Source organism: Elgaria multicarinata, chromosome 2 (assembly GCF_023053635.1).
Source record: "Elgaria multicarinata webbii isolate HBS135686 ecotype San Diego chromosome 2, rElgMul1.1.pri, whole genome shotgun sequence".
Lineage (NCBI taxonomy): Eukaryota > Metazoa > Chordata > Lepidosauria > Squamata > Anguidae > Elgaria > Elgaria multicarinata.
The window spans coordinates 99,395,189-99,409,538 of record NC_086172.1 but is presented as its reverse complement, the minus strand read 5'-3'; the positions used below and the strand labels follow the sequence as shown (position 1 = coordinate 99,409,538).

Sequence of the window (14,350 nt, the reverse complement as noted above, 5' to 3'; positions counted from 1 at the left end):
GATGTCAACCATTACCTTCTGTTGGCCAGAAGTCAAGGCTGGGGTTTTCTGCTTACCACATTAGGTACAACAGTGGCTTTGCTGTAGTGTCGGAGTAAGAGAAAAAGCACACCTAAATAAATAATGCAGTCGGTTGGATCCAGATGTGTAGGGGCACTGAAATCAATAGGACAACTTAATCATGACTAACGGAAGTGCCATCGATTTCATTGGCCTTGCTCTTAAATATCACTAAATTGAGATCCAACCTTCTTGGGTGTAAAGAATAGGTTTCTCCGTCAAGCAATCTGCATATAATTCCTTCCCCAAATCGATGCAACACTGACAGTAATAGAAAAAGAGGCCAGCCTGGGAAAGTTAAAGAATGAGGAGCTGCTGCCCTCTAGTGAATCATGGTGGAAGGGAAAATGTGAATTCATGAAAGAAGAAATTTCCTGAGAAGCTCAAGGCATCTTGTCGTGTTCACTACATATTATGTATTCTTGCATGCACACAGACAGACACATTCCCAATGGGATCCCTATGAGTGAGGGCTGAACCACTCAGCGTCCAGGGCGAAGGGCAGTGTTGCCACCGGCAGTTCATTAGGATTCCTGTATCTGACAGCCAACAACTTATACAGGCGATAGTGACTCCAGCTGTGCCACTTTGCAGTCTGTTCACTGGTCCATCAAAAGAATGGTTTGGGGTTTTATTTTTTTTAGTTGAATTTCTAATATTTAAAGGCTTTGAGTATCTAGAGCTGGGTACCAGCAGGTCAAGCTTATCACACAAGCACCTGGCTGGCTGCTGTTGGAAACAAAATGGTAGACAAGTGCATCAATCGAACGGGGGTGGAAGAGGAAGACTATGGGGCAGATGAACCCCCACCCCAAATCCAAAGCCCTGTGGGCACATGCCAGCAAGGTGGTAAGGACAGGATGGTGTTACCCTCTGCTTTTGTCAGCATCTTTTTCTTTTGATTTTCCCTCCAAATGCATCCCACTGGGAAGAAAAGTGTGTCCCAGGAATGACATGCACTGGATCCAAAGCCTTCTCCAGTACCTTTTTGCCCTCTTGGCCTTCAGAGCACTGATGGCAGACTTCGATGCTGCCACTATGAGACTTCTGCAGGTGCAAACTGCTGTCTCTGCCCATGGAGAGAGCAGTCTGCAAAATCTTGTGGTCCCTGGGATTGCTCTGTAGATACACCAAGACGGTTCTGATGTTCTTATATAATATACTTCTCCTCTGCACCAAGGAGGTTTGCCTTTTGCTTTTACACAATGTGGACTCCCAATACTTATTTCTAGTATGCCTGCAGACCACTTGGTTTTCTTTGCATGTAGCAATTTTCTACTCATTGCTCACAAAGTAAATCCTGAACATATGCTGTAAAATAAGGTTTATGATAGGGATTTGTTGCCAAAAGGATTCCTTTAAAACACACACACAAATAAATTAATTAAATGGAATGAAATGAAATGAAATCCTCCACCACATTCTTCTTTAACAGTTGGTCTATGAGTTGGATCCAGGATCTGCATTCCTTAAGAGGATGGGCTCCACTTGCAGAAAGTTCCTCCACACACTTTTGGGGGATCCCCCTTCATTCACAGGTCACCCCATTCAGCAGGGCCTCCTGACAGGGTTTGCATAATCGGCAGCCAGCAGCATAGCTTAAATGGGTTAAATGTAGCAAGCCATCATGCCTGGGTTTTCATGATACGATAAACCACAGCAACCACCTGCCATGGCTTGAATATTCACTATTAGGGCTGTGCACTGCTTCAGATCCAAATCTGAAGTTAATTGGGGTGATTCGGACCTCCCTAAAACAGATCTGAAGTGAATCGGGGGAGGCCCGAATCACTCCGAAGCAAATCGGATTGGTCTGAATCGATTCGGACTGATTTGGACCTTTTCCCAAGCTCAGAAATGAAAATTGGCACCATGATAGGGCATCAGTAGGGCTTCATCTTTGCATTATTGAAGCCATGCTACCAAGTCAATGATCATGTGAACTGACCCACAGTGTAGATTTTCAGGGGCCTGGAGTGGCTGCCATGAGAAGGAGGGGTGGGGAACTCCACCTCTGTCAGTGCTGTTGGTCCATCATAAATCTGGATGCAACCCATTGTCCGTAATGCATGTTTAAACCTCTGCCATAATCACTGAATAGCAAAATCTACTCTGATCATTCCATGTTTGTTTGTTTGTTTTTAAATCACTTCAGTGAAACTGAACTCATACAGCCATCTAATCATGTAGTCCAGTTTCTCTTCATTGTCAGGGTATTTTATGAAAGGGGTTTCTATGTAAAAAGCATTCATAGACATAAGTGCTTCGTGCGGAAATGCTAATTTTATTGCATAAAATATTCATTTGTTAAATTAACGCGGAACAACACTGCCTTTCAATTATTGAGAGTGATATATGTAAGTGATAGCTAGCAAGATTAACGGTGGCTTTCCACAGAACCAAATCAGTGAATGCAACATACTTGCACAACAGAAGGTGAGCATTAATTCTTCTTCGCCCAAATATTAATTCTCCTTATTCTCAGCCAGTGCTTTTGTGAAGCTGTGGCTTGTATTCGAAGGCAGTCAATGTCATCTTCATTACTTGTGTCTTCCATTTCAAAAAGTCCGTCTTTAAAATCGCCAAGTCTTTCGAAAGTCAGGCACGTTTCACCCTCATGTGAATGGATTTTGTGCCTGCCTTTTTCTACATAACCATGATGGAGAATGTCTCTGTTGTATTCTGCTGAACCTGTGCAAATCTGAATCTTCTGAGGAACAACTGGCTGTGTAAAGACAATGGTGAAGAAGCTCTCTGAGGTTACATTCTTGCCCCAGAAGACACCCTTCCAAGGAGGACACACGTTGTCTGGTACGTAATTTAAAAATATGGGTATGTTTGTGAAACACGAAGCAGGAGGAGAGTCTCCAAAATCTGCAGGATCTTCTTCAAACTCTGTATCCTTGAGTTCAGTTTTCATACTGTGAAATGAAGAAATTCTACCTACGTGCTGAAAAAGAGAAGGCCGGAAGATTATGGCATCTTCTTGAGCATTGGCTTTATGGAAAAATTCTAGAAGCCAGTCCGCAGGCATCTCATTATAGAACATCAAGAGGAACCGAGCCAGTTTAGTGAGATCAGACCTACGGTAGAGTTTCCCTATGTACCCCTGCCTCGAGAATGCTGTTGTGGTCCAAGGGCCCTTCTTGTACTTTACATAACTGTGTATAATAGATACAAAATTGGTGGCGCAGACAATATCATCTTCTAGCATCAGGTAATACTGAGAGAGACTGGCACAGAAGTTAACTAAATAGGCATAGTCCACATTCTGTTTGGCTTGAGCCCCAACGTTTTCCTCGTTGTCCCAGGAATTTACTCTCAGCTTGCTTAAAGGGGGATAACTGGATAGCGAGCTTTGTATAACAAGCAGTCTTCCCACACTGACATGTGTACTAAACTGAGCCTCGATTTCTTTGGCAATTCGGTCATTCATCTGAGAGTCATTATTGGCTAGATATATAACTAGGGTAAACAGCCGTAATTCTTCTGGGGAGCAGTGGCTGAAAATGGACTCAATGGTCTTCAATAAGTGCTGCTCCTTTTCTTTGTAGACAGAAGAGATTCCAATCATCAAGAATCCTAGAAGAGATCAAAATTATAATACATGGCTTTTCCTATATGTACAAAGCACTTCACATATGTTATTTCAGTAGCCCTGTATGGTAGTATACTGTATTTTGTAATTGTGCTTTTAACCTGTTGGTTGTTTTATTGTGGTTTTAATTTTTGTGAACCGCCCAGAGAGCTTTGGCTATTGGGCGGTATAAAAATGTAATAAAAAAAATAAAATATATATTTTGTATTAGTCGTAGCCTGCCAACTGTAACATGGTGATGAAAGTCAGAGAGTTGGATCCCAAGTGCGAGTGGCGTAAGACTCATCATGAAGGTGATCTAGCATATGTAAGAGCACGTGAGCATGCTTGCTACATGGTGAAGGTGGCAAAAATGGTGTACTTTGCCGCTTCCATCATGTCCTCCAGTAGCCAACCAGCTGAACTTTTCCAAGTGGTTCATGGGTTGCTTTCATCTTTCCCTCGGAGACTCACTGTGATAAGTTCGCAAAACACTTCAAGTACAAAATCACCCACCTTCATGCTGTCTTGAATGCCACTATTGATGCAGGACTTTTTCACACAAGTGAAATAAGGCACACTCGTGAAGTTTGTGGATCGTTTTGATGACTTTGGCAACCTCGTGTACATCTCCCATGCCTTCCCCTGGTAATTCCGTTTTTTAAAAAATATCTGTGATATCCTGACTGCTGAAATATCTTGGGATTTCCTACTGTGGGGAAGTTGCATTACAAATCATCCACTTAAGGACGTTGTCCCATTCAGAGCTATGAGCAGCAAGAGGAGGGGAAGTTTTCAATCATAGACCACGTGTTCCCCTTCTCCAGCTATATAATGCAGCCCCATTACAATTGCACAAGAGAAGCAGGAAGCAAAGCCACAATTTCCCCTCAATCTAAAGAGGCTCACAGTCTTTGTTGTGTGTTGGAGGAGATCATTTCTTAGGGTGTCTGAGCGCCAAATCTCCTCCATGGCTACCTTTCTTTAAAAAAAACTTTGCCAATCTGCCACAGTCTTTCCGTTTGCGAGGGGCCAGGTGTTTTCCTCCTTTGTCTTCTTTAGCAATGGTGTGTGCTTCTTCTGCCACCATGCTTAGAATTTCCTTTCCCAGTGCAGCAGCTTCCCTTTTTAAACTGCACGTACTCAAGCAGAGCCTTGAAAGGCTTTACATGGTGCCCAGCTGCACCTTGTAAAGCAGGGTGAGCCCACTGCCCCAGGCACATTTTTAAAAAGAAATAATATGAAATGGAGAAGAACCCTGGGTCAAGCCAGGCAATCATTAAGCGAGAAAAGGGTGAAAGGGGAGGAGAGCGATGAGTGTGGGTGTGGGTGCTGCTGCTGCTGCTAACAACAACAACAATAATAATGCTTTCCCACCCCCACCCCTTTGCTTTAAATCTGGACTTTGCCACAAATTGCTTTCTTGGTGTTATTATATATGCTGGAGAAATTGGGGTGTATGCATATATAAGATAGGGGGAAGGGGTTGATGGGATATATAGAGCAATCTTACGAAAGTCTACTAAGAAGTAAGTCTCACTAAATGCAATGTAAATTATTCCCAGGTAAGTATGCATAGGATTTTCATTTTTTTAATGTTTAATATAGAGCTGTACACAAACTGCCTCTTGAAATTTTCCACCTTATTTGTGGGCCAAGAAATTGGCAGATGTGTATGTGTGTGTGTGTGGGGGGGGGATTTCACTGAATTTCTCCAGGGAGAGGAAAAATTCTCCACAGTTTCTCACAGATTTGGCTCAGCTTTTTGCATAAGGTTTTTTTGGGGGGCGGGGGTTGTATGTGCTGCCACTACAAGTGGCAAAATCAATTACGTTGGCTCCCCCCCCCGGTTTGCATCCCCCACAATGCACATGTGAGGGGGGAAGGAAGAGGTGGAGCTAGTGCTATGCCAAAATCTGTCCTCTAATTTCCCTAAAGTTTTCTTCCCCAGGAAAGAGACTTGTTTTTCTGTTTCTTTGAGCTCCTTCTGATGGGGGAAAATCGTGTTCCCTTACCATGGTTCTGCTTCCTGCTTCTCTTGCACATTTGAAACAAACTATAATTACATGAGGAAGAAAGCAGTGACCACATGGCCCATATAATTCAGTGGGACAGTGCCCTCTAGGGGGTGTTTTAAAGCACAACGCCTGTATATGGCATCAAATCCCAACATATCTCAGAAGAGTTGGATTTTCTGAAGTTTATTTTTCACCACTAAAACCAGGGAATGGAGCAGGAGACGTGCAGGAGGCTGACAGTGTCATCAAAATGACCTGCAAACATTTGTGAGTGGCCAGTCACAAGCATGCTATAAAATGCTCTTTTAAAGTAGCTCTTTCTTAGGGTGCTTTAGAATTTATTTTGTTGGCATTATCTCAGGATTGTGAGATGGCCGAGGGTGTTGCGTGGTTTTTATTTTTGTTTTTATTACACATCTCGCCATTGCTTTGCAGCCCCCAGGCTGCTTGTGCTTTCTAATTTGAAAAGGCCCTATGGGAGGAATTACCTCAGGATGTCTTTGCCTGGGCTTTAATTGACGTGTGGGAAGCTGAGGAGGCAACAGGCTGTGGGAAAGATGATCGTTCAATGAAAAACAGGGCACTTGTGCACTCACCTCCTTAATAAGGTTAGCACAAAAATTTGAAACCATACCGATGAGAATTTCTTCAAAATTTTCTTCACCACTTAAGTTATTTTCAAAAACCATTTCTTTTCTATCAAATTGAATGAAAATGGTTGGAAAAAATGTAGGAGAAAATGTTGGCACAGCGCCATTTTAATATGAGTTTTAAAAGTTGATGTCTGTCTTGAGGCTCCTTCCCCAAGGTCTGTATAAGATAAATATCAGAGTAGAGGATGCTTTTCATCTCTAGTATGTATGTATGTAAATGAGTACACACAGTAATGCAATGTACAGGTTGCCATTTTACATCCTAGGGAGGCTTATTACGAATATAGTGTAATACAATTACTTTCCCCCCCCCATAGTATACAAAAATAAAATCCCCAAGGCAACGTGGGAAATCCTCCTGCTCTGCTGCTGCTCCTAGTTGGAGGCAGGGAGTGAGAGCCCTGCCCCCACCAGCAACTCCTTCCATTGCCCTCAGAGGGCTGAGCCTAGGGGCCAGCGGCACCTTGTTGCCCATGTCACCTTGAGGATGCAACTGGGACCCTTCTTCCAGGGACCTCCTCCCTTGGGCATTGTGGATGGGGGGCATCTGTTCCCAGAGTGGACAGCTGTGCTTGTCTCCTTTGTTATTTTTATCAGACCCTCTGTGCTGATACAGTGCTTAGTATTATATTTTTAAAAAGCATTTTGGGAGTGTTTGATTATGAATGATAATTATGAATGTACATTGATGGTGCTAAATAAATACTAATAATAATAATAATAAAATAATAATAATAATAATAATAATAATAATAATAATAATAATAATGATAATATTTCTGCTTCCGAAGATATGGGGGTGGGATCACCTCTTCATTAAACGGAAAATAGGAGCAAAGTGTTTCTCAGTTTACCAAAACCTCAGCCTAGTTCTGCCTTTGGGGTTTGGTTGCATGGCGGGGACATGATTGTATGGTTCGCCTAGGGTGCCAGTTGCTGGCAGCTAGAATAGCACTGCCCCTGGTGCCAGGTTCAGAAGCTGCAGCCAGTGCAGAATGCAGCAGCGAGTGTGCTCAGTGGGACACCCAGCCATGTTCACTTAACACCTATGTCAAAAGAGGTGCAGTGGTGCCCTATTAGCTACCGAGCCAGGTTACACGGTTATGTTGTTGATCTATAAAGCTCTAAACAACTTGGGACCAGGATATCTAGCAGATCACCTTTCTCAATATATACCTTTAAGATCTTCAGAGGAGCCCATGCTAGTCATTTTGCAAGCAACAGAATGTTGATACAAAATATCTCGAAGGTAGGCCTTCTCGGTGGCAGCACCCACCATCTGGGGTGGATCTACACAGCATCATGAAGGCGCTTGCGTGCGCCTCCAGTGCTCTCCAAAACTCATTGTGTAGATCCTGCCCTACCTGGCCAGAAGAGGCGGAGGAGGAGGAGGCGGCGGTGGCCCCGCATCGCCCCTCGCGGGGATGGGGCGAAAAGTTTCTGGGCTCGGCAGCTTCGCTGGGGAGTCCTTGCCACCACCGCCCACCTCCTTGCCGGCGAAAGAGCCACCTGGGTCGGAGAGCTCGGCGGAAGAAGTCGTGGCGGCGGCTTCTTCCGCCAAGGTCTCCAACCCGGGTGGCTCTTTCGCCGGCAGCAGGAGGCCGGCGGGGAGTTGGGCGGCAGCGGCAAGGACTCCCCAGTGAAGCCGCCGAGACCGGAAACTTTTCACCCCGTCCCCGCGAGGGGCGATGCGGGGCCTCCTCCTCCTCCTCCTCCTCCTCCTCCTCTTCTGGCCAGGTAGGGCAGGATCTACACAATGAGTTTCGGGGTGCACTGGAGGCGCACGCAAGCGCCTTCACGACGCTGTGTAGATCCCCCCCTGGAAAACCCTCCCCCATTTCAGGATGCAGAAATATATGTTTCAAATGCCTGCTAAAAACACACTTGTTTACCCAGACTTTCCCTGCTTATAATTAATTACTTGTAATTAGTCAATTGTAATTAATCATATACTTCTCTATCTTACTGTTCTTGCTTTTGCTATGCTAATTGAAACTGTTTTAGTAGTGTATTTTAAATGTGATTTATAATATGTATATGTAAACCGCTTAGAGAATTTATTACATTAAGCAGTATATAAATATTTTTAACAAATAAATATTTCCAGTTAGGGATGCACTTAGGCGGTTTGTTAGACAGAGGCTAGATCAATTGCCCTCTTTTTTAACATTATTTTGTTCAGCATACATCAGGGGTTGCCATGTCCATAATATCTTATACTCACTCTTTTTAGAGGGAGGAGATCCCAAGAGATATTTATATGGAATTGGTAAAGGTCCCAGGGCATTTTTCACTACACTGAAATGTGGATTCTCTGGCATCTTCCATATAATATCCTCTAGGTTGATTGTCTTCTTTCTATCTGTATCCTTAAATGGAAAACAGGATATGTTTTTCTAACATTAGCCGTGAGGTTTTCTTACTTATAATGTCATCACCATCTGAATCCAATCATTACATTTAAATTATTATGCCAATCTCTATATACTATGAGGTGAACATGCTCAATTGTTGAGAAATTCTGGAGAGAAATATTTGGAGCTACAAAAAACATGCAGGGCAGGAAATTTTATGTGATCCAAGTATTTTACTCAACAGGCTACAATCCTATACAAAATTAGACATGCTTGAGCCCATTGATGTCAGTCTGTAAATTATAGTAAAGCCAGAGGATGAAAAAAATATTTTTATTTTACTTATGATACCTAAGGTGTATTTGTATAAAAATGACACCGACTAGATGCTCCTTTGCATGAAAGAATGGATTTTGAAGGTTGGAAAAGTAGCATAGAAAATTTACTAAATAAGTATTCAAGAATGTAGAATAAATAGAAATTGTTTAAGGAGACCTGCTTCCTTTTTATGAATATGGTTACGTAGGTAATGGAGATCTTAAATGTGTTCATGATTTGCCCATGAAGGCTGGTGGGTCCAGTTTCAGTGGTGCTGTGAATCCATTCTGGATTTCAGTCAGAATCAGTCAGAACTCTAAAACATATATCCAAGGTGCTAAACCCTATTCCAAAAATAAATCCTGCGTTGATTATTTTGTAAAAAAAGAAGGGAAAGAAGTGTGTATCCACACTTAGTCATACTTAAAATAGACCCTTTGAAATCAGTGTGATTTCGATGAATCTACTTTAAGTATGACTGATCAGACTGATAGTCTGGGAACATGTCCATCTGATCCTTCCCCCCCCCCCAGATGTATGATTAAATATATATTCTTTGAAATGCATATAACCGTATGGAAAATCTTGCCCACAACTATTTTAGTTACCTACCATGAATTCAGGATCTTCCATTTTGCAACATTTGCATTTCTCTTTCTTTTGCTTCCAGATAATGCCAAACAATACAATGAAGAGTCCTAGGACAAAACATAATCTGGAAAAGTTTCCCCAGTAGTAGACTAGTGACTTCGATAAACTCCTCCCTTTCATTGTAATTTTCATTCTGAGTCCTTTTTAAAAATAGAAACAACAGGTCTTAATAGTCTGGGGGTATGGTATGGGAACGTATAAAAATGACAGTTATTATGTTTTAATGTATCCCTCACTATTTTAGAACCATTTTAATGGCTAGCGCTGAAGAAATGTTTTAGAAGCAAAGGGATAGAAAATGTTTTCTTTTTAATCAGGTGCACACACTCATATCGTACTCACAAAACCTGATCTGGATGTAAAATGGTCTCTTCTGAAGAGCATCACCTCACATTCTATATGAGTGCCAGAAGTTGGCTAAGAATAGGCCTGTGCTGCCAATTAGGCACTGTTGCACACAATTGAAGGCCTGGGAAACGTACCTGGGAAAGGCTTGGGTCACCTCTTCATTGTCAGTGAAAAACCAGCTACACAAACTACTAGGCCCATGGCTTGCCCACCATCACTTTTGCCAGTCATGTGAATGAACAGGAGGACCAGTGAAAGCTGCAGGATGTGTAGGCCACAAAGATCAGCTATGCTACATGGCTTACAATAACCGAGATTGGACTTGTTTTTTCTGAGCATTCCCGCTTCTGCTTTTACACTGATAAATGTATGTCCTTTTAAGGTAGGGGTGAGCAACATGTTGTTGTACTGCAATCTCATGAGATCTCACCAGTGGCTATGCTGGTTTAGGGTTGTTGGGAGTTGCACGTTGCCCACCCCTGTTTTAAAGAAACACTGTAGCACTTACAAAATTGCTCTGCTTGCTAAGAACTTGTCCAGCAATGATTCAGCAGGAAAAGGGAGGTGCAAGTCAATTGTTCTCCTCTCTCAGTCTGGTTCGGTAGAGCAGAATGGCTATTATGCAGCTCCCTTCTCTCTTGTCCCAGAAGCTCCAACTGCCGTGGAACCTGTATGCCAATCAACAGGACTAGAATTGTCTCCTAGAGGTTCCTGTCAGACCACTGCCTTTTGATCAGTGGATGTGCCTAAACCCTGAGGAGTAGTTAGTATCTATAAATGTATCTAAAGGCAACGCAGTTCAATAGAAGCTGCTTCTGCCTTCCAATTTCTGTGCTGATGTGTATTATAGTAAACAACTCAGAGAACATACAAAACATATAGATTTATTTTGTAACATTTATATACTGCTGAATATAATACAATCTGTCAGTATGGAAAGGCCATATTATCAGTGGTAGACAGTGGAGGCTGGCGGCTCCAATGTCACTGGGGCTGTGAATCCGTTCCAGGTTTCAGTCAGAACTCTAAAGGAGCTAACCAAGGGGCACAGCAGAACACCTTTAAAGTTCTGATTGGTTCTGAATGAACCGCGGAGCAGATTCACAGCCCCACTGACATCAGACCCACCAGCCTCCATTGATGTACATAATTGATGTACATAAGTACAATTCTTGGTATCTCCAGATATGTCTGGAAATTACGCCTTCTGAAACTCTGAAGAGCCACTGCAAGTCAGTGTAGACCAGAGGTGGGGAATGTGTGGCCTTTCTTTACATCGTTTTTCTGGCCGTTATGAACAAATTACATTGAATATGGTTACAACCGGCCATGCCTTTCTATAGAAAATGCAGCTGTGCCTTCCCATAACATCCAGCTCACACTGTTTCTTCACACTTTCCTGCCAAAAACCAGCCCTCCCCCTACTCCCCACCCTCCGGGTGCTACTTTCTGCAATAAGCACATTAGTTAAAAACATCATGAAGTGACCGAATTTGGCTTTAGGACAGTTATTTCCTTTCACAACTGGTCTGGTGTCCTGAATAACCACATAAAGCGATTAGAGATATCTGGATTTCTCTCTCCAGGTTTGAGGGCTCCAAATTACGTCATCTTATTTACAGAGCAGTGCTCAGTACTTGGATTATGGAGAGAAATGGGGGAGGGGCTTAATGAAATCTGTAAAACATTCCCCTCCCACCAATTTCCCACCTCCCAGTTTTAGACAAGTAATGCCCCCTGTGGTGTTCTAAAAACAGTAGCTAGGGGACCATCACAGAAGGTCCCCTCAGTAATTTCAATGCCTCCATTTAAAGAAAAAAACATTTTGTACATTAAAGTAGTAAGGATTGTAAAACACACACATACACACACCACTCCCTTCATTTTCCTTCTCTGGACATTTGTTTGGTTCATTTAAATAACGCTGCTGCAACCCCGATGATCGAGCAGATTACAATCTACTTAAATAATAGAACCTATGTTATTTATTTCCTGCTTTTCTATGTCAAGTATCAATAGTAATCCCAGACATTATACAAGGTACAAACTGACCCTGAAGGAAGTAAATGCAAACACTAACTCATTATACTTTTGCTGATGGAAACAGATCTGTAAAGGCCTTCAAGCAGAAAAGCTCTATGCTGTTTCCTGAATATCTGCAGGAGTGAGGCTCTCTGGGCATGGAGGAGTCATGCATCATGTATGAGGAGTGTACAGCCATGCTGACTGATGAGAATTGTGGTCCAACGCATCTGGAAAGAATCAGTTTGGGGAAGGCTGATGTACACTGTGATGACCCCTTCCTGCTCCTTTATTCTTGCACTTGACCCCTTCCTGCTCCTTTATTCTTGCACTTGAATCAAAGGACCAATCTCTGGAACGGGCATTTGGGGTGCTGCTCACTGTCTCTGTGACATGCCACTCTCTTCAGGAATCACAGCAAGCCAGACTAGCATCCTAAACTTCCATCTTTCCTTTCACTGCCACCAATTGAACTGTATGCCACCAAGGTACCTCGTAAACCACACCAGTGTGAATTAAGTAAAGGTTTATTAACAAGATGTAAGTTGCAGCTGTAAAGCATATTGGTTTCCTAAGGTAAATGTGTGATGGTTACAATAGGCACAGAGCGTACTGGTTTCAATTCAATGTTTTAGAACCTTTCAAATATTGCTTCAGACTCAACTTCAGTTTCAATATCAACCCTGCCTACCTACCTTCTAGGCTACTCTATCACTCCTCCCTCAAGCTACTCCCCCAAAATAATAAAACATGTAGCTCTTACTCTCAAACCTAATCCTGACAAACCTAAACTATCTCTCTCTCACTCTCACAACACTTCAATATCTCCACACTCAGCTAACTCCTCCCATTCCTTGCTATCCACCATTCCAACCACCAGCCAATCAGCAAGCACTCTCACATCCTGGTCACTCCCTCCCCCTCCCTCTAGGATTAACCTCCTACCCTGATGTTATTCTAACGTTTTGAATGGGTTACTGTGACACACAGCATCACGTGACCCTGGGTCTCTAACGTTGTAAATGAGTTGTACTTACAGGTTCTATTTCTTAGTTCCAGTGTGGCTACAGATTCATGTGCCTCATTCTACCGGTAATTTTCCTCTCCCTTTCTCAGAGCTGCTGGGTTTGCTCCGCCCACTTCCTGTTCTCCTTCCTTCGCCCCGTTTGCTATCTTATCTGCTACAGCAGATAAATCACACCAGCCTTATACTGTGCAGTCACTGACAATTGCATGCAAAGGACTCAGAAGTTTTCCACCTTAGAATCTGTGAAGTACTCCCATGCATCCTGCCTTAATTGTGCTCCTTTTGCAAAAGATTCGCCTGAGCCGCTGCTGTGGGCTCAGGAGCAGGATTTTAAACAAATGCTTACATCTGTGTAAGCTTTATAGATAAAGACACCAAAATTGGCACAGTAATTCAAATACCAAATTTGAATCAAATTGGGTCATCGGTTGATTTTTTATGATTTTTTTTTAACATTTCCCCCCTCTTTGCAAAGGAGTTGAGGAGCACTCAAAGGAGCACTGTAGCTCCGTGCAGGAAAATTAACAATGGTCTCTGCTCCCAGTCCAAAACAGGGCTGCTGCTAAAACTTTTCAATTTGGTCACCCATCCAAACCCTGATCAGACCCAGCCTAGCTTAGCTTCAGCAAAGTGGCTGGCTCCTATGCATTCAGGCAATTCCCTGGGACTTGCGTTAAAATGTTTTGGGAGGAGGTTTGTGTGTGCTTATTGCCCTGCACTGCTGCCTAGGAATGAGGCAGGCAGTGGGCGGAGCAAACCCAGCAGCTCTGCTACTCAGAGAAGAGGGAGAACAACGGAAAGGATTTAACGATGTGCCCTGCAGTAACGTTACAGCTAAACGTAAGTCACGCTAGTGTGCCCCGTGATACAGAGAACCGATACAGAGAACCACATTAAAAAGGGACACTAGCAACGTTATAAGACTAGTGTAGATCCAGCCCATGTTAAGGCCGTAATTAGGGGGTGGGTCATTCTGACGTTCATAAAATGGAAAATGTTTCACCAATCTTTCTGAAATGGAGACCTGCCAGAAAGGAATGCTGGTTTTACATACCCTGCGCGTTTCAAGAAGTTTGGTGAAATATTGAGGGCAGGATGGCAGTTCAAAGTACCAAAATGGGAAAAACCTCTCTTGCTCAAAATGGCTCTTTTGTACTTCTGGGTGGTGACGATTTATTTGCTCACTAAAAGCTCCGAATGGGGACCCTTGCCCTTCAAACCAGTGGTGGGATCTTGTCCCCCTGTCCTTCTAGTTGGTGGAATGGCTTTTCTTTTTTCAAAATTCACTTCCATTGTTTTTTAATGAATATTTCTTTGCCCTA

At 43.0% G+C, this 14,350-nt stretch overlaps 1 protein-coding gene across 1 annotated transcript; it reads right to left on the bottom strand.

Moving 5' to 3' along the window:
* Window positions 1–2,503: 2,503 nt before the first annotated feature.
* LOC134393701 (alpha-1,3-mannosyl-glycoprotein 4-beta-N-acetylglucosaminyltransferase C-like) lies at window positions 2,504–9,751 on the bottom strand. The gene is made up of 3 exons (XM_063118768.1): window positions 9,593–9,751; window positions 8,533–8,677; window positions 2,504–3,642 (listed from the first exon to the last, which is right to left on the bottom strand). Exons 1-3 carry the CDS (start codon window positions 9,749–9,751, stop codon window positions 2,504–2,506), a joined length of 1,443 nt encoding a protein of 480 aa, XP_062974838.1.
* Between the last annotated feature and the right edge of the window lie 4,599 nt (window positions 9,752–14,350).

Coding starts and splice junctions, on each gene's coding strand:
- LOC134393701 (XM_063118768.1), bottom strand. CDS start 9,751: ATGAAAGGGAGGAGTTTATCGAAGTCACTAGTCTACTACTGGGGAAAC. Junction 8,678..9,592: donor TGGAAGATCCTGAATTCATG/GTAGGTAACTAA, acceptor TTTCCATTTAAG/GATACAGATAGAAAGAAGAC. Junction 3,643..8,532: donor ATCTCCTCCCTCTAAAAAGA/GTGAGTATAAGA, acceptor GATCTCTTCTAG/GATTCTTGATGATTGGAATC.